At 42.9% G+C, this 17,076-nt stretch overlaps 9 protein-coding genes across 9 annotated transcripts; 5 read left to right on the plus strand and 4 right to left on the minus strand.

Annotated features, from left to right (window-relative positions):
- Positions 1–718: 718 nt before the first annotated feature.
- Positions 719–2,645, plus strand: K450DRAFT_303784 (uncharacterized protein; the record flags this gene model as incomplete). Its single annotated transcript, XM_051593804.1, has 3 exons — positions 719–1,157; positions 1,248–2,064; positions 2,151–2,645. The coding sequence occupies 3 exons, from the start codon at positions 719–721 to the stop codon at positions 2,527–2,529; spliced, it is 1,635 nt and encodes a 544-aa protein (XP_051440132.1). The 3' UTR covers positions 2,530–2,645.
- A 4-nt stretch (positions 2,646–2,649) lies between these two features.
- K450DRAFT_263203 (uncharacterized protein) lies at positions 2,650–4,291 on the minus strand. Its single transcript, XM_051592609.1, has one exon. It carries the CDS (start codon positions 4,102–4,104, stop codon positions 2,698–2,700), a length of 1,407 nt encoding a protein of 468 aa, XP_051440133.1. The 5' UTR covers positions 4,105–4,291; the 3' UTR covers positions 2,650–2,697.
- An 826-nt stretch (positions 4,292–5,117) lies between these two features.
- K450DRAFT_303786 (uncharacterized protein) lies at positions 5,118–6,319 on the plus strand. Its single transcript, XM_051593805.1, has 3 exons — positions 5,118–5,272; positions 5,345–5,563; positions 5,643–6,319. Exons 1-3 carry the CDS (start codon positions 5,221–5,223, stop codon positions 5,909–5,911), a joined length of 540 nt encoding a protein of 179 aa, XP_051440134.1. The 5' UTR covers positions 5,118–5,220; the 3' UTR covers positions 5,912–6,319.
- Positions 6,320–6,420: 101 nt separating this feature from the next.
- K450DRAFT_263208 (uncharacterized protein) lies at positions 6,421–11,288 on the minus strand. Its single transcript, XM_051592610.1, has 21 exons — positions 11,032–11,288; positions 10,833–10,963; positions 10,689–10,766; positions 10,208–10,627; positions 9,979–10,141; positions 9,803–9,895; positions 9,493–9,736; positions 9,381–9,427; positions 9,166–9,311; positions 9,059–9,105; positions 8,964–8,995; positions 8,789–8,903; positions 8,616–8,716; positions 8,330–8,538; positions 7,872–8,266; positions 7,734–7,812; positions 7,499–7,675; positions 7,384–7,425; positions 7,238–7,314; positions 7,081–7,169; positions 6,421–7,011 (listed from the first exon to the last, which is right to left on the minus strand). Exons 1-21 carry the CDS (start codon positions 11,111–11,113, stop codon positions 6,608–6,610), a joined length of 3,171 nt encoding a protein of 1,056 aa, XP_051440135.1. The 5' UTR covers positions 11,114–11,288; the 3' UTR covers positions 6,421–6,607.
- On the minus strand, positions 10,887–12,536 carry K450DRAFT_263210 (uncharacterized protein). Its single transcript, XM_051592611.1, has 3 exons — positions 11,575–12,536; positions 11,032–11,479; positions 10,887–10,963 (listed from the first exon to the last, which is right to left on the minus strand). The coding sequence occupies exons 1-2, from the start codon at positions 12,289–12,291 to the stop codon at positions 11,267–11,269; spliced, it is 930 nt and encodes a 309-aa protein (XP_051440136.1). The 5' UTR covers positions 12,292–12,536; the 3' UTR covers positions 10,887–10,963; positions 11,032–11,266.
- A 478-nt stretch (positions 12,537–13,014) lies between these two features.
- K450DRAFT_263212 (uncharacterized protein) lies at positions 13,015–13,302 on the plus strand. The gene has a single exon (XM_051592612.1). It carries the CDS (start codon positions 13,027–13,029, stop codon positions 13,198–13,200), a length of 174 nt encoding a protein of 57 aa, XP_051440137.1. The 5' UTR covers positions 13,015–13,026; the 3' UTR covers positions 13,201–13,302.
- K450DRAFT_263214 (uncharacterized protein) lies at positions 13,303–14,091 on the plus strand. The gene is made up of 2 exons (XM_051592613.1): positions 13,303–13,578; positions 13,690–14,091. Exons 1-2 carry the CDS (start codon positions 13,405–13,407, stop codon positions 13,840–13,842), a joined length of 327 nt encoding a protein of 108 aa, XP_051440138.1. The 5' UTR covers positions 13,303–13,404; the 3' UTR covers positions 13,843–14,091.
- On the plus strand, positions 13,673–16,621 carry K450DRAFT_263215 (uncharacterized protein). The gene is made up of 6 exons (XM_051592614.1): positions 13,673–14,018; positions 14,102–14,574; positions 14,650–14,850; positions 14,919–15,050; positions 15,113–15,821; positions 15,901–16,621. The coding sequence occupies exons 1-6, from the start codon at positions 13,932–13,934 to the stop codon at positions 16,537–16,539; spliced, it is 2,241 nt and encodes a 746-aa protein (XP_051440139.1). The 5' UTR covers positions 13,673–13,931; the 3' UTR covers positions 16,540–16,621.
- A 1-nt stretch (position 16,622) lies between these two features.
- On the minus strand, positions 16,623–17,076 carry K450DRAFT_263220 (uncharacterized protein). The gene has a single exon (XM_051592615.1). It carries the CDS (start codon positions 17,032–17,034, stop codon positions 16,768–16,770), a length of 267 nt encoding a protein of 88 aa, XP_051440140.1. The 5' UTR covers positions 17,035–17,076; the 3' UTR covers positions 16,623–16,767.

Consider the following 17,076-nt stretch of genomic DNA (forward strand, 5'->3'; position numbering starts at 1 on the left):
AACAAATGCTCTGTTTGCCACTTGGTTGGCTTGCTACATATGAGAATCCTTGTTCCAAGTCTTCAAGACCACGCTTGTACAATCTCTGCCTCCATTATCTGTGAAATAAAAAGACTTTGGTACCCATAATAATATACGATCACTTTTGACGCTATACACGTGCCAGCAAGCAAAAAAATGAGCTGACAGGGATTTCAGGGCCTAACAGAATGCTTCAGGGAAACACGCTTGATTTTTCTCTGCAAGCTTTTGACAACTATCAAAATAGCGTAATGGTTTAGCCGTGTATTCATACTGCTAATGTACTTTTCAAAATGCAATCCACTCTCCATAACCTTGATATGAAAAGAAAAGAAATGAACCCAACCAATGAAAACTTTCGGTTTTGGGAAGTGGTACAAAATGCCACCCATCCATAGGAGCATTCCATGTCCAGCATTCTTTTTATCCACCAAGAAAATCAATGCTACCATTTCCTGCTCTTTATTCAGCAATGCGGGACTTTTTGCAATAGCCATTTTAAAATGTGTCCCTAAAATTAGGAAGTGGCCACCACAAGGGATGGCAGTGACAAAGTCAACCAACCCACTTAAAAAAAGCCATCGGAGAAAATTCATACAATCGTTAAAAGTTTGTCATTACCAGTAAAATTCAGACAAAGACATAGCGTAGTCTGTTCTCTTTTACACTTTGAGAACCAACTTGCAGCTTATTAGAAATGAAAGTCAGCCCAATGACCAGGATCGATACACCCATGAAGGCCAGCCATATCGATGGCCCAGCCAGTCCCATTATCCTTGGCTTAAGACATGATCGCAATTATCTTCGCAGATCATGCATCTCACAAAACTCCCAGAGACGAAGCCAAAGTCACTTCTTTTCTGCGTCTTTGTTCCGACAAGAACCAAAAGACTACACCTCGGTTATTTCTAAAGACGACGATAGTAGCATTGCTTACACTGGTAGCATTGCCGAAAGCGATGACGCCGCTGGTTCAACCACAGTCAGTAAGCACAACAAGCTGGATGCCCAAGTTTACTTTCGCAGCCCTTACACTGTAGCCGGTGCAACCGTCGATGGATTTATTGACCTGAAATGCATGGTCGATGGACAGGTCAGAATCGGTCGAATCTGTGTAGAGCTTGTTGGGTATGAAGGTAAGCGAAGCAAGTTACCTGCCAGATGATATTGAGATAAAATTTGCTGATAATGATGGTTTGACCATTTTACCTTTTATTCCCGAGTAGAAGTCAACGATCGCGCAAAGGTCAACACAGAGGAAGCAACCTACAACCATGAATTTCTTCATCAAGTTCAGAAACTGCAGGATCCCAGCGATCCATATCCTATTTGCGACTTGATGAATAGAGCGAACACGGACAATGAATTCTGGTTGATGGAGAAAGGCCGCGTCGCTCTTCCGTTTAGCATTACTCTTCCGGCAGATGTTGGCTCCTCGTTTACAGACAAGGCAGGAAGCGTTAAATACGTCGTAGCGGCTAATGTTGAATTCATCACCAACGCTAGAGTCAGAACACTCTGTATCCAGAAACAATTGAAGGTTCACCAAAACCTCAACCCTCTCCCTGAAGATCTGGAATCTTTGCAAAAGACTACTATTGTCGAGCGTGCTTCAGGAAAGGTTTTCATGGGAGGTAATGGCTTGCTATCATGCGAAGCTCGGATAGCCAAAGCGGTTTGGACGGCAGGTACGCCAATCTCTGTGACCGTCCGTGTTCGAAATGCAACTTCCAAAAAAGTCAGCAATGTCAAATTGGCTCTAATTCGCCGCATCAAGACCTTTTGTCTGGACAAAGGTCCTTCCTTGTCTTCTTACAAAAATGATGAATCCGGAGTCAATAACTTATCGCCTGTCTCCTTGATTCGACAAGTCATTGCCGAGGCCTCAATGTCCAAAGAGTCGTGGTGGAATGGCATCATTCGCGATTCCGAGAGCGAATTCATGACGGACATTACCATTCCTTCCGATGAACATACACTACGAAACCGTACTATTGTTCAGATATCCCACGTCTTACAAGTAACCTTATCCACTTCATTGACGTAAGTAAAGCTCTTGATATTTTCAAGGATGTTTTGAAAATATCGTTGATCATCAAACTTTATCTGAACGGCTTCAATTTCTTTAGTAGCGAGGTATCTTTAGAGTTACCGCTGGTCATTCTTCATCCTGTGTCCCTGGAGCCACCACCGCAACTCTTTATGCAATCTTCTTTGGCAGCGCGTGCACCTATTGGCCTTAGCGCATTGACACGTTTGGCTGCATCCATGACTTGCGATACTTCCGTACAGACAGGCAAAGAAGATACTGCCGAGTTGTCCGCTTCAGCATCTTCCACAGCTACATCGCCTATGGTTGCATCACCAAGATCGGTGGAGAATGTGGATGGCAAGGCTAAAGGGCCTGCTACAATTGTTGTTGACGGTAATGGTGAACCACATTTTACTGACCTCAGCTGGGCTGCTAACGCCGTCAATAATGCTGGTAATGCAACAGCCGCACGTTGATTACCCTCACTTCTGATCTATTATACTCCTCATCTCCTGCGTCATTAGACATTGGAAAAGTAATACCCATTTTTTCCGTATTAGTGCAATTAAAATAAATCAATCAATAAATAAATAAATAAAAAACAAAAGAGCCCAAACATACATTAAGTGATTTTATTATACATGTTACCAATTGTGCATTTCATAGCCAACACTTTGATCGCGTTCATTGACTAGCAACGCAATGATATGGCTGTCAGTGTTTAAGTTAAATTCATTCACATTAGCAGAGTTAATTTCAGAGTAGCCAGAAGACTTGACAGTTGCGTAAGTACCCCATACGAAATCACTCGAATACCAGTCTCGCGTGAATGTAATGACTCGCAACCTCGTTCCGCGAAACAGGTCCACCAATTGTTCCAGTACTTTCATAGGTGTATGTTCCGGTATCTTGTTAATGGTAAGATGTACTAAAGGTGCCTTAAAATCTTTAAACACACCAATATTGTCTTTGACCATTTGCCATGAAATAGTCAATGACTGCAAAGCCTGACATTCGGAAGCAATCAGCTTCATGGTGGTCATTGGGTCTTTGTGGCCTTTGCAACCATAAAGGTGCAAAAGCTTTAGGTTTCTTGACGTATTCTTGATTATCATATTGATCCCTACGTCTGTGATTTTCGATATATGACATAAGTTAAGGTAGGTTAAATGAATATTGTATTTGGCGACGATTTTTAATCCGTCGTCCGATATGCGCTCGTTGTGGGATAGATCCAGCTCTCGTAGTCGAATGGTACAAAATTTGGCCACCGAATACAAAGATGCATTGGTCAGACTTTTCGCGTATGAAATGTCCATGGACGAAAGGTTGTGGCAGGTATAAACCAGTTCCGAGAGCGCAGCATCGGAAAGGCCGCTGATGTGAGTGAGTTTCAATGACCGAAGGTTCAAAGCGAGATCGGCAAGCCTTTTCAAGACCTTTTCATTGACATGATCACAATGCGAGAGATCCAAGGTGTGTAGCTTGGGTAAAGTCGCATATGGATGGATTTTTCGAATGGTTGCTGCTGAAAGGAAGCGAGCCTTTGGAACTCGCAACACTTGAAGCTCCGAGCAGTGTCGAACAATTGTATCAAACCAGTCTTCTGAAACGTATTCATAGAGAGTCTCCTCTATCAGAGCAAGATCAATCTCATGAATATACTTTGGCATTGACGGACGCAAAATTAACAAGCAATTTAGAAACTTGTTGAAGCAGTGCAAAGGTGAATGGGATTGGCTATCGAAATCGGGCTTTTTCCAAAGGATGGCGTTGGCTAGGCTAGATATTTCTCGATTTAACAACGCGCACTTGTATAGCTCTCTGTTACGAAGGTTAGGCATAACAAGGATCAAGGTGGCCACTGTCATGGCTGACATTTTCATGAAAGGATTCCGCAATGCATTGATATGCTCCAGGGTATATTGTACTTCCAAATCGATCAATGGCAGAGGCTCCACATCACTGCTAGTGCTCGCGCCTGCTTGCTCCGAGCTGCTAGTGTAGGGGGTTGTCAGTGATGGCATGGCGAATTGGCTGGAACTGGCCATGTTTACAGCGTGCGTACACCAAGTACAAATATACGGAAGAGCGGGTTTGCTTGAAATGTAAGCCCGTGCGCAGCGATGTTGGACCTGAGACGAGGCATTTTTTTTTCTGCTGCGAATCCGTTTACTCTGCGTGTAGAATCCCACCCCCCAAAAAAGCTATCCACCACATTGCTTCCGCAGGTAAATGACTTAGCTAACAGTTATGCTGCGTAGAAATCCTTGACAATAACTCAAATGAGCTGTCACCGAACCTTCGCACTTTTTCCCCACTGTGAAAACGTCGGGTAAATGAATCATCCAAATGAGCGGAGAGAATGCACGTCACCAGGTGACTGAGTAGAAGCACAGCGTTGATTTAAACTTGCACGTTGTGTGGAAGAGACCATCGAGAACGGAATGCCTTTAGCAGGAAGCACCTTTGTTTTTATACTCGAACAGCTAAAAGTGCTCCAAGTAAAGACATACCGAGTTGGTTACGATCACTGCCTACCGCACGTGTCTGACTTGGGAGGACCTCGTTCATTCATGACCAGTTTGGAAAGTTGGAGTGGTCCGGTGGCCAGGTGCGAGATTGGTCCCACAAACAAGATAGAGGAAAATGGCAAAAATGATCAGGGTTTAGCATTTCCTGCTGACACGTTAATTCCCTTGTATGGCATGAAGCATGCTGCGATGCGATGAGCTCAACACCGGTATCATGGGATCCAGATGACGAGAGGCGCAATACAACGCAACGCAGTGCAAATCGTAACATTGGAATAGTGCTACCTGAGTTCTGGACAATGTTGTCATAGCTCATTGCAATTTGAGATTTAGCAAGCTCTGATAGAGAACCCAAAAAGAATTTTTCCAGCACGGATTAGTATGAAACAATTTGGGATGTTTCAGTAAAGCTGTTTACCGATCAGCCATTTTTTTTTTTTTTGATAGAAAGCGGAATTTAAAGACGTTCGCTATATAACTGACGAAACTGAGCCAAGCAGGCTTTTTTTTTTTTTCTTTTTCCTTTTCCACCCCTTTCCAACCCCGTTGCGCTCAAGTCTGTGCCTACGAGGCCGCTTGGTTGCCTGCGATCCATTTCACTCGTATCGCTCTGCTCTAAAAGCCATTTTCTAAATGATAGCCGCTCCAATTGTTCAAAAGCATATTATAACACCCGATTTCATAGGTAAGTGATTGTACCTGGATGAAAATTTTAGAAGAACTCACTGTCTGACAACCCTACTTTGAATAATATTAGATTTCACAACCTCTTCATTTGATGCCATACTCCACCCAACCCAAATTGTAGATCCTCCTCCAGGACCACAACCACAGGGTACAGGCAAACTGAGAACAGAACATTTACCACATTTACTGCCTTTCGTTCGTCTCATCACTGAGAAGTGCAGTATCACACCTCTGGTTATTGTCATTGCTCTCATCTACGTCAAGCGTTTTCGAGCTACACTTCCAACAAGTATGTGGTTTTTTTTTTTATTGTTTTCATGCAATGCAGTGTATATCGTGACGAATGCTCATTCCTAAATGATGTGTAGGCTACAAAACCGAACCCAATACGGCACACCGAATTTTTATTTCAAGCATCTTGGTTGCAAGCAAATATATAGATGACGATCCCATCACTATTGGTCAGATCGTGCATGCATCTGGTGACGTTTGGACACTCAAGGAAACCGCTCGAATGGAACTGGCGTTCATGAAGTTCTTGCGTTGGAACCTATTTATTAAACAGCAAGAAATCATCAACTTCCTCAACGAGCACCGGTTTGCTGTTGACTTGGTGTTGCCTGCTGACGGTTACTGATTATCAAGCTGCTTTTTCGGACGTTGTAAATTCACGCTAAACTGGCCGGGTACCCAGGCACACCTTAACAATCGCTCTCCGCCGCATGCCCTTTCATTCAAGGATTACAGCTTTGTACAATATAAGTAATTTAATAATTTCTGATGATATCAGGAGCCAGGAGCTTTTATCAATCAGACGATCGCAGCGTAGACAAGCATATATCTTGCCGACGCTTTATCACACGTTCAGTTATGTCTTAAGCCCGACATACCGGACTACTTCCGTACATCAAAGCTTATGCCTTTGATTTACTTGCAGCATTTTCATATGCAATCTCTCCCATTTTTAAATATCTAGTTTTTTTCAGCTGCCAACTGTTTTCTCACATGTACTTCTCTAATAGAATAAACCAATGTATATTTCCTGTTAATCACTATTCTGAATGACGCGGTAAGTCTTATAGAGACTCCATGGCAACCACGAAAGCCATTCTTTTGACAGTTCAACTCATGCAAAGATATGACAAATGGGTTCGAACTGTAGATTTATTACTGACAAAACTTAAGACGGATGTCTAAACGGGTGGCCTTCGACGATCAAAGACAACCGAGTATTGAGCCGCATTTGGCAGACGTCGAAAGGACGTAAATAATATTTGCGAATTTAAAAATATTACATGTTTGGTACACATTATGACAATCCTTTCCAACTATATCATTGGCTTTCTTCGCTATCCTCTATCAAATTCATCTGACGGAAATTTTCCAAGATGTCGTAAACACTGTCATTTTGCGCTGTCTGTCTGAACGCTTTGCTTGCTTTAGCCGACTTGGATTTCTCCTTGGTCGCTTGCACTTCCTTGTCCTGGATCTCACCACTGATGATTTCCTCTGTCAATGTCTTCGTACTGAGCTTCACATTAGCAGCTTGACGTTGTTCAAATCCTACTAGCGTCATGTACACTTGGTGTCGATGGGCGTGAGACATGTGCAATTTAAGAGATACTTGAACGTGGTCGAACAGTTGAAATTTGATTGGTCTCGGAAGATCGGCAGTATTGATCGCGACATACGTCTGGTTGTCACTATCGTATGAACAATTCGTCATATAGGCGTTATCTGTTGGAAATGAAAGGGTCAGAATGATTGCGGATATGAATACGGCCATTGCTAACGACTTATTCTTACCATCACTTGAGTTACCAGAGACTATGGATAAAGGTACCATCAATTCACCAGATTTCTCTTTCAAATAGACGGGGCCTTTCAACACCAGTCTAAAATATAGGAAGGCATTGATTAGCAACTCGGCCATTGAATACTTAGCTCCAACTCACTCAATTACCTTGGAACATAAACAAAGAAGCCGTTTGATCGAATTTCCGAAATGATACCGCTCATTATGATAGGTCCATTTTTAAGCTGTCGAGTTGGTCAATTTAATGTGTTGTTGAAATTCATGAGAAAAAAAAAACTTGCGTAAACAATTACCTGCTGAAGCACATAAAGACTCTGGAACAGCTCGGCTGAATCCTATATGTTGAAAAGGTGAAACTACATCAGCTGAAAGCCATTTTGGATACTCAATGTGGATGTCTCAGCTTACCCTTTGAGCTAGTTTTGACTCACGCGTCTTCAAGTTGAGATTTAAGCAAAGATTAACCAGCTTGGAATTGCTATGTAGCAAACTTGGTGTCGCAGGCGATGGGCTGACTGACGTTTCCGAAACACATTCCATCAATTGCCGGTGCACAATAACATCAGCGTAACGACGAATTGGGGACTGGGAAGCAAGGATGAGATGATGATACAATCCAAGTCCTCAATGATAGGATGCTTACCGTGAAATGGGTATAGTAGGGAAGGGCCAATCCATAGTGATAATAGTGGTCCACAGATGTGTTTCCTGAAGAAATATATCTGTAGATGTCTTAGCTTTGTACTAGATTTTTACCATCATGGCCAGCAGAATAACCTACCCAGCTTCGTTCATTGCCATTGTTGCCATGGTCTTCAATAGGCTAACTAAGGCAGGATCATCAGAGCTTTGATCAGCGATGCGTTCCAATGAGTGCGCCAAAGTTTTGTTAGATGTGTAGTCGATTTGGTATCCTCTTGTTGCAGCAGCTTGCTCAAGTAACTTGAATCGTTCCTTGGTGGGAGGTGGATGGTGACGAAGCAAAGCTGAATCCTTGAAACGCTGATGGATCCTTTCCGCTACGGACGCATTGGCCATAATCATAGCCTCTGCCACTATCTCATGAACTTCCAGCTCCTTCTTTGGGATGATGTCCGTGATGTTGTGCTCGCTAGCAATTTGAAATTTGACTTCTGAACTTTCCAACTCCAAGGCACCTTTTCCCAACCGTCGTTCCTGATTTGCAAGAACATGTCAGAACGTATATACAAATATATGAAGTAATCTTAAAAAGCATACCCGAACGACTCGCAAGATATCTACTAATTTGACCACGGACTTCTTGAGTTTTTGAGCAGTTTTCTTATCCAAACCTTTAACTGTATCGGCTCCATTAAATAATTCTTGCGCCTGCTCATACTCCATCTCACAGGCTGATCTGATAACAGATCGTCCAAACCAGGTATCTACCACTTTGTAATTCTTATCTAACGTCCAGATCACAGAAACTATGAGGCAATAGGTCCGCGTGAATCAGTAACCCAAGCAGTACCATGTGGAAGCTGTAGCACTTTCATCAACTTACCTGCAAACCGATCTACCCTATGACGCAAAGAGCACACCCTTTCACTAAGTACGCTGGGCAACATGTCGAAGCGTCTATCAGCTAGGTATACAGTGGTTCCTCTGCGAGTCGATGTATCATAGGCTTTGTTAGAAAAGTTTCAGTAGCTTGATTGAATAGATTGATATTCATACCTTGCCCTGGCTTCCAAATCAGTATGGCAATTCTCCTTTACAAAGTACGACACATCAGCAATGTGCACACCAAGTTCTATGCGGCCATCACCGAGTTCGTTTACAGATAATGCATCTGTAGAGGCAACGATGTTAGCTTGTAATAATTTGACGCATAATACCTTCTGCTACAAACCATCAATATCTTGGCAATTAGGGGGATCGATGCTATTGAAATTTTGATTAGCATTACTGGCATGCGCTATATCTCCTTCTACGATCACAACTAACCTGAAAATATCTATGTTTCGAAGATCTCTACGAGTGGAGAGTTCCTCCTGTGATAAACAATGTTAGTTATGTCAAGGAAACACGCAACGTCGTAAATAAGCACTCACATCCGTCGGTCGCCAAGGAGTTTCTGGTGTATCAATTGGCATTTCCCTCATACATGCTTCACCGAACCCTCTTGATGCTTGAGATTCTGGAATTCCATGCTCAACCAATATGGCGGATATTTCAGTGTCCAGCTGATGTATTGGTCCTGCGAGTAAGACAGATATAAATGAAACGTCATTGTTATACATCGTACAACTTTAGCGATAGTTAATACCTAAGGACCGAACAAAATGACCATTTGGGTACTGAGATGAGACAGGCCTAGAAGACAAACATTATGAATATTATGTTGTATACCCAAAGCTGTATTGTGTTGATAGTATTACCAGCTGTCAATTCGTACGACAATACGTTGATTGCCTATGGATTTCACATCCTGATGCCGTATACGTATTTTTGGGATGACTGGATGGAGAGGGATCGCCAAATGCATAGAGCCTCCTTGTTCTATGCCATCTTCCTGGATAGTAGCCACATATGATCTCCAATTTCTTTGCATGATGCCTACTACCCGACCCATCGGTCGTCTTTTAGTGGAATTCGGCTCTACAGAAGCTTGGTACCCAAGTTCTAAAGATTGAACAATCAGCATACATAACTCATACGGCTTGAAGAAAAATCATGGACCAAAACTACCTTCGTCATCATTTCCATCATATGAAATGCCAAAGGAGGGAGTCGCTTGGTTGACTTCAGACAATAGTTCGACCACAACAGTGTCACCTTGAACTATTTCAAAAATCAAGAAAAAAAAAATGAGACAATTATTCATTGCAGAAGATACCTATTTTCATGAAGTTGACGTAGCATACCAGCTCTATTCCTGTCTTCGTTCCCTACGATCATAACGTCGCCTAATGGGCTATTGTTATTGGTGACGAACGCTTGATCCCTGTTGCTCGCATTGATTCTTATGATTCCAGATATATAGCGGTTGGATTTTATACCAGCTTCTAAATCAGCTGAAGACCTGTACTGTTGATGCTAATTGCATTAGCATAACATGATAGGCAATCGATGGTTTGCACCTGCTTTACAAACCTCTGTATATCCAGCCACTGGTCGTCCTTTCTTACTGTCGGTGCTGCTGAAGAGTCGTATGGTGTCTAGATCCTCTTCAATTTCTGCCTCTTTAAGTACTTCTCTAAGGTTTTGTAAAGTAGTATGTTCCGGCCACATCTCTTTCAAATATTGCTCGACAGAATATACATCTACGCCTCGTGATGAGCTACTTGTAAATAGCTCTGACAGAATAATGATACGCTTTCCGGTATGGTGGTGATACCACTCTGCAAGTTTTCGCAACGCACGTTCTTCGCGGTGTAATGACGATTCTCCCGGCAAACGTGAGACGTGGGTATCAGAGCATATCTCATTGTAGAACACAATGCTGTTCCTTCTTGGATCACCAACAACCTGACGTAGCCTTTTGTACGTACGAGTTTTGTCGTGCTGCTGTAACTGGTTTCCGAGTCTGATTAGCGCCTTTTCCTTCGGATATAGGTAACTCGAAGTTACTTACTGACAACATCACGGTCTGCGGAACAATGATATTTCTAAGTTCTTCCTGTTCCAGGATCTCAAGGTACCGAATCGCCACCTATACGTTCATAGTCAGTACAGCTCTTTAAAATGCTATTAGATCTTGTATCACGAAAGTACTTGCAGATATATCAGGAACAACGTAGTGTGTTGCGGCTCCAGTCAACAACGCAGAACTGGTTGGGGTCGCCTCCTGGCAGCTCGGCGCACTTTTGCAAGCCTCCGATTGACAAGGGATATCGTCTCTAATATAACCTGCTCAAGCGTTAGTTTCAAAGAATAACATTTGATCTGATTGCGGATCTGCAAAATGTAGTACATACGCTCTCGAACGAGCTTCACGATGGAATTGTTACGAGTCTTTCGGTAAAATTCGTGACCAGTACGTTGCATTGATGAAGGCATTTGTGTTTTCTTTATATTATATTACAGAGAGGGAGGTATGCGTGGATGTACAAATTATGCAATTATTAAAGCAAGTGAAGCTGAAGTGAATGAGTACTGGGGGGTTTTGAATGAGCTGAGGATGAAAAAAGCAAACGCAAATTGTGAGGTCTATCAGTTGTCTTCCCTGATATTCGGTTTGGTTCCATTCTGCTTCAAGCGTTTTAGCTCTTGTGAAGAAGGGAATTCGACGTCCCAATAACCTGGTGGAGTGAGTGGTCGTTTGTATACTTCGCGATGGCGAGAGTTTTGCTTGATACGTTCAGAGGCATGCCGCAATTTGTTTGGTTCTTCAACATCAGGTAGCGTTCCTACTGCGCGATAATACTGAACAAGCCAGAGGAAAATAAAAAGAAAGAAAGAAAATTAGTTAATTTCAATCCTTTTTGCTAGTTCAAATTGACTCATCATTTCATTCTCACCTCTGAACAACACGCACATGCTGTACCGTGCATTTTTGTTCTTTCGTACTTGTTGCGAACGACATCGACATATGCAAATTCACATTGTGGCGATACATCTTGATGAGTACTATTGCAAGGAATACTATTTTCATCGACTCTGTCATCCTCTGCCATATACGTTGCCGTATGGTCATGAATTGGCGACGTCTGATTGTTGTTAAGCGAAAATTTGTTCTGAAGAGCTGATCGTTCGCATGTATCGTAAGCAGATAACGTCGTTGCATATTCATTTTGGCTGCCATCTTCGTTGTCCTGTACATCATAGTTTTTGCCATCTACTTCTTGCATTTTTTCGGATGTATTAGGCAAATCTTCATATGCTGGCTGTATCGATGCCGTCGCTAGCAATGTTTCAAATGGCTGCGACTTCGGCTGATTAAGTGCGAATGCTATGATTTGTGTCTGCTGTAAATCCAAGTCTCGGTCTTCGCCTATAATTTTTCTATTATATGCTCTCAGACTAGGAGATGGATGCTCAGTATAACTATATGTATCTCCATGTTGTTCAGTCGGTCTTGGTCTCCGCGGAGCTTTTACAGCTTCCAGTACTTGACTATTTTGCACTTTTCTTGTTTGAGGTGTAGTAAATAAGACGCTAGAGAGAATATCAGTCGTTACATCGGATAAAGCCGACTGAGGTTGGCCGTTTCCCGGAGAAGATGGGTTTGCATGCATGTGGTCTTGAGATGACTGCTGCTCCTGATGGCGGCTGCACTCGTTGTCTTCAAGATTCAATTCGATTGATGTTCTGGAACTAAGCTCTCCCTCATACGCGTCATCAAAGGTTGTTGAATTGCCAGATGGTACTGCATCATGAGCAGGTGAGGGTGTCGTATGTGTTTTTTGTCGCGTCGATAATCTAGGAAGAATTTTTCGTCAAAACCATCCTGAGACCATGCGTCGCGTAACACGACCCTGAAAGCTTACGCTGCTCTGAGTCGTTCAATGATTCTATCACGATGCTTCAAGTCATTTTTATACTCTACACGTTATAGAATAAGTTAAAACGTGTCTATAATTCGATTAACTAATATCAAAGCACTATAGCTTACGCTCTATCTGAGTTTTGTATATTTTCTTCTCGATCCTTTCACGTTTTAAGGCGCCTTGCAAATCTAGAGGGAATCCATGTTAACATAATGCAGAATGGCCGGGTGAAAAGCTTCGTATATCTACCCTTAATCGTCTCGTCGGAAGTCATCCCCAACACCTGTAGATTGGATTTGCGCTGTAGGGAAGTTTATCGAATCTGTTGCTGTAGGGAAGTAGCCAAACCAAACGCGCGCGTCTACTTTTTTTTTTTTTGGGTAGCGCGCGCGTCTTACTTTTAGCGTCGGAGTTACTTTCACTTGTCAAGTCACAAAACCTTGGTGACAGAGATCTCACACCACTTCATACCCCCTCCCTCCAATGTCAGAGCTATCATACATTCCATACACCTCAGAACGGCAGCTCCCACCTATCATAACGCTTATAGAAAATGATCTATCAGAGCCCTACTCAATCTATACATATCGATACTTCATTCACAACTGGCCCAACCTCTGCTTTATGGTAAGATGTATAACCCATTATTCCCATTGATCCTACATTCCAACGACTTTGACGCCGAAAAAAAGCGTCTTGTGTTCTTTCATTGTTTAGTACTACTTTTTGCTATATTTTTACGCAAACGACAATTTGTTGGTCACTATCATGACTTCTACCCGTTTTCGCCGCTTCAACTTGCGCACGTTTTATTCCATCATACATCTACGCATTTGCTAACACCTCCTTTCTCACTAGGCTATGGATGGAGAACAATGTGTGGGTGTTATAATATGCAAATTGGACAAACATAGAGAAGCACTACGAGGATATATTGCTATGCTGGCCGTAGCGAAGGAGTATCGTAAACGAAAAATTGGAACCACCCTTGTGCAGAAGTCAATACTAGCCATGAAGGAGCAAAATGCTGATGAGGTATGTTCGATACAAAGATAAGCAGCTGTAATAACATCAAGGGTCTGATGCAAATTGTCAGACGATGTATTATCGCTCTCCTACTAAATTCATATTAATGCAACCTTTTAGGTCGTTCTGGAAACTGAATATACCAACGCAGGAGCGCTAAGTCTATACCAACATCTTGGTTTTATTCGAGACAAGAGATTGTATCGGTACTATCTTAACGGTGTAGATGCTTTTCGTTTGAAGCTGTTTTGTCGCACCATGGTAAAGAACTGATTGGGCGGGCGGTAAAAATTAGAATTACGTGAACTGGCTATTAGACCAAGCCACTTTTCAATGCTTATTCTCTCACGCTTCTTGTGGTAATGGAAGATTATGAAGACCATTCAGAAGATAATAAAAGAAAAAGAATACGAGCGACTCAGGCCTGTATACCTTGTCGTAAAAAGAAGGTGCGTCCCACCGCCAGCAGTCGACTTCAGCACCGGCTGGTAACTGCGGTATTACAACTAAGCTGACCCATTCTCTGATATAGATCAAATGCGACGGCCGAAAACCAAATTGCTTACATTGTGAACAATACAATGTGACATGCATCTTTGCTGAATCTAGAAAGCGTGGGCCACGTAAAGGCTATGTCCAGCAACTGGAAGAAAGAGTAGCACAACTGAAGCAGCGCTTAAAGGAAGTGGGGGAAGACGTACCTTCTACTCCTCCCGACATGGTGCAGTCCGGCTCTATCGGCGGCCGTGCTTCTCTTGAGCCAGAAGATCTCAAAATGGCGTTACTACACTCGAGAGAATCGTCCATTCCAAAGACTCCCAGACCATTGAACGACAGTCTAAACGAGTTTCCTGCACGAGACCTAACATTAGACCTGGTGGGTCTGTTTTTCACCAACCCAAATGCCACTTTCCCACTTATACACAAAGGAATGTTCATGGAGAGTGTGTACAGAGGGGAAATCTTCAACGGTTTGCTTTGGGCAGTTCTGGCTGTTGCTGCTAGGTGAGTGACGTTAAGCTAATGATGATGGTATGATAAGAGACTCTGCATTCTAATGTATGTACTGTGGCCTCAAAGATTTTCAGACGACAGTAGGGTCACGACAAATCCACCTCACCTAGCAGGTGACAAGTTTGCATCGAAAGCCATCGCGTGCATCGATGCCAACACATTCGAACCTACACTATACAATCTTCAGTTCTGGGGCATTATGAGCGCATACGAATACGGCAGAGCCAGCGGTGCGCGTGCGTGGATGTACGGAGGAATGGCGATAAGGCAAGTTTCTCGAAAATATTTGATTGATTGATATAAATGGAACAAATGCTTATATGTTATCAATGTAGAATAAGCTTAGAACTCGGCTTGAACAAAGAAGAAACGCTCAGCGAACCGATGCGGGCGCCAGACGGGAAAGTGGATGAATTGGCGATGGCACTACGACGTCGCATATTTTGGAGCACATACAGCATTGACAAGTACGTATGAAAAGCAGAAGCTTCGATTTTACCCAAAGACACTAAACCTTCCATATCATCAGATTCTGTAGCGCTGGTACAAATCGACCACAGTCATTAGAAGAAGGTGACTGCGACTCCAAGTATCCGACTATTGCTGAGTCCTTGATTCTTTTGGAAATTCCAACATCCTTGAGCGAAGCTGCTGCCAAAGATACCCTTGTCGACATTCCTGCTGTGCATTTAACTGTCGTACGAATCTTTGGAGAAATTAACAAGTATATGAACAGAGCAAAACCCGTTCATGGGCAAGCCATCAGCTGGCCGCCTATCCCTCAATTCCGAGAATTGGATAATCAACTTAGGAGCTGGAGAGCAGAAATACCAGAACGATTTCACTTCAATCCTAGTAACCTAGCGCGACATCGCGCCACTACCAGTAAACATTACATGTATTTGTGGCTATCAGCACATATGCTCTGGGCCACAAGTGCTTTGGTTTTGCATCGTGCCAGTCTTGCATTCACTGGAAATGACCTCAATAGACTTGCGGGCGACCCATATACAATTGCCCGTGATATTGAGAGCAGCACGTTACTTTGTAAGGAAGCTGTGGACCTGGTCATGGACGTGTTTCAAATTATAACGGATGAATGCGGTCGCAATATATTACCTTTCATATGCTACACAGCATACACGGTTGCTACAACACTGATGACAAGTCGAGCTAACGAACTGGCCGCCTCTCAAAGAAGCAATAAGAGATTGTCGATCCTTTATAAAGTGATGGCGGTATGTGATTGTTTTAAGGTTATAGGACGCAACTTACTCTACTCGAAAATGGATTTTTGACTTTTTTTTTTCTTACTAGCATATGGAACCTTATTGGCCAATGTGTGCCAGAGTAGCAGCAACTACAAAGCAACTTCATAATGCCCATAGTCGGATGTATGTCATCAGTCCAGAGACTGAACTATTCGATGATCGAAAATACGACCAGGCAACTGCTCATCAATTCTCTCCTCACGTTCCGCAAACCTACCGCAAAGACAAAGCAATAGCTACCTCACCTGTCATAAATGACCAGTCAAACCCCCCACCAGTGAAAAAGAAGAAGAAGTCTCGTAATACATCTACCGATGCTGCTGCCGCCGTTGCCCCCGCCCCCACGTACACTATAGAACTTCAACCGTCTCTTGTGCCTGCGTTGAATAATTCCCCTGAAAATAATAATGTCCATGGTGGCTACCATACGTCAGAACAGCACGCTTTGCCGGTCGAAGCATCTATACCTCTGGCGCCATGGATGAACAGTAATACAGATTTTAATAGCCTGGACTTTTTGTTTGATGGCACCCTCTTTGGACAAATGATATTTGACGCTCAGAGGATGCCGCCTCCAGGCATCGGGGAGCCCACTGGTCTGGATACGCATCTTTTCAATGGACCATTGGCCAATACTTCGGATGGTTTTGCAAACTACAAACCTGTATGGGATGTTGAGCATTAAATATATTCTTTTAACTATTCTTTTTCAAAACCAATATGTATAGTCTTCTCTTCATAGCACCGCCATCCGTTTGATAGCATTAAACCAAGTAGATATTGTCTAAATGTGATTTTTTTAACTGATTTATTTGGGTGAAAAGTGTCTAATACGCCGGCCACCAAAAAAGGAATTCCATTTATATTTTTTATAGGAAAAAACTACTTCTTTACAAACACTCTTTTTCTCCGTTTACTGGTTCTCCATCTCCTTGGCAAGCTCCTCAGCGCGCTTGACGACATCGGCAACAGAACCTTGCATATAGAAAGCAGATTCGGGGAGGGAATCGTACTTGCCCTCAAGAATTTCCTTGAAGGAACGGATGGTGTCCTGGAGGGGAACGAGACGACCCTCATAACCAGTGAAGACTTGAGCGACAGCGAAAGGCTGGGACAAGAAACGTTGGATCTTACGGGCACGCTCGACAGTCAACTTGTCTTCTTCGGACAATTCGTCCATACCAAGAATGGCAATGATATCTTGGAGAGACTTGTAGTTCTG

The sequence above is a fragment of the Umbelopsis ramanniana genome, assembly GCF_025399195.1.
Source record: "Umbelopsis ramanniana AG unplaced genomic scaffold K450scaffold_107, whole genome shotgun sequence".
NCBI classification, from domain to species: domain Eukaryota; kingdom Fungi; phylum Mucoromycota; class Umbelopsidomycetes; order Umbelopsidales; family Umbelopsidaceae; genus Umbelopsis; species Umbelopsis ramanniana.

What these genes read in the sequence shown, in the direction of transcription:
- K450DRAFT_263214 (XM_051592613.1), top strand. Translation starts at nt 13,405, where the DNA reads ATGGATGGAGAACAATGTGTGGGTGTTATAATATGCAAATTGGACAAA. An exon ending in AGGAGCAAAATGCTGATGAG is followed by an intron (nt 13,579 to 13,689) that starts GTATGTTCGATA and finishes GCAACCTTTTAG; the next exon opens with GTCGTTCTGGAAACTGAATA.
- K450DRAFT_263210 (XM_051592611.1), bottom strand. Translation starts at nt 12,291, where the DNA reads ATGCATGCAAACCCATCTTCTCCGGGAAACGGCCAACCTCAGTCGGCT. An exon ending in CATGTGCGTGTTGTTCAGAG is followed by an intron (nt 11,480 to 11,574) that starts GTGAGAATGAAA and finishes TGGCTTGTTCAG; the next exon opens with TATTATCGCGCAGTAGGAAC.
- K450DRAFT_263203 (XM_051592609.1), bottom strand. Translation starts at nt 4,104, where the DNA reads ATGGCCAGTTCCAGCCAATTCGCCATGCCATCACTGACAACCCCCTAC.
- K450DRAFT_303786 (XM_051593805.1), top strand. Translation starts at nt 5,221, where the DNA reads ATGATAGCCGCTCCAATTGTTCAAAAGCATATTATAACACCCGATTTC. An exon ending in TATAACACCCGATTTCATAG is followed by an intron (nt 5,273 to 5,344) that starts GTAAGTGATTGT and finishes GAATAATATTAG; the next exon opens with ATTTCACAACCTCTTCATTT. An exon ending in TCGAGCTACACTTCCAACAA is followed by an intron (nt 5,564 to 5,642) that starts GTATGTGGTTTT and finishes AATGATGTGTAG; the next exon opens with GCTACAAAACCGAACCCAAT.
- K450DRAFT_263212 (XM_051592612.1), top strand. Translation starts at nt 13,027, where the DNA reads ATGTCAGAGCTATCATACATTCCATACACCTCAGAACGGCAGCTCCCA.
- K450DRAFT_263215 (XM_051592614.1), top strand. Translation starts at nt 13,932, where the DNA reads ATGGAAGATTATGAAGACCATTCAGAAGATAATAAAAGAAAAAGAATA. An exon ending in TACCTTGTCGTAAAAAGAAG is followed by an intron (nt 14,019 to 14,101) that starts GTGCGTCCCACC and finishes TCTCTGATATAG; the next exon opens with ATCAAATGCGACGGCCGAAA. An exon ending in GTTCTGGCTGTTGCTGCTAG is followed by an intron (nt 14,575 to 14,649) that starts GTGAGTGACGTT and finishes GTGGCCTCAAAG; the next exon opens with ATTTTCAGACGACAGTAGGG.
- K450DRAFT_263220 (XM_051592615.1), bottom strand. Translation starts at nt 17,034, where the DNA reads ATGGACGAATTGTCCGAAGAAGACAAGTTGACTGTCGAGCGTGCCCGT.
- K450DRAFT_263208 (XM_051592610.1), bottom strand. Translation starts at nt 11,113, where the DNA reads ATGCCTTCATCAATGCAACGTACTGGTCACGAATTTTACCGAAAGACT. An exon ending in CGAAGACAGGAATAGAGCTG is followed by an intron (nt 9,896 to 9,978) that starts GTATGCTACGTC and finishes TTTTTGAAATAG; the next exon opens with TTCAAGGTGACACTGTTGTG. An exon ending in TAATTGCCAAGATATTGATG is followed by an intron (nt 8,904 to 8,963) that starts GTTTGTAGCAGA and finishes TTGCCTCTACAG; the next exon opens with ATGCATTATCTGTAAACGAA.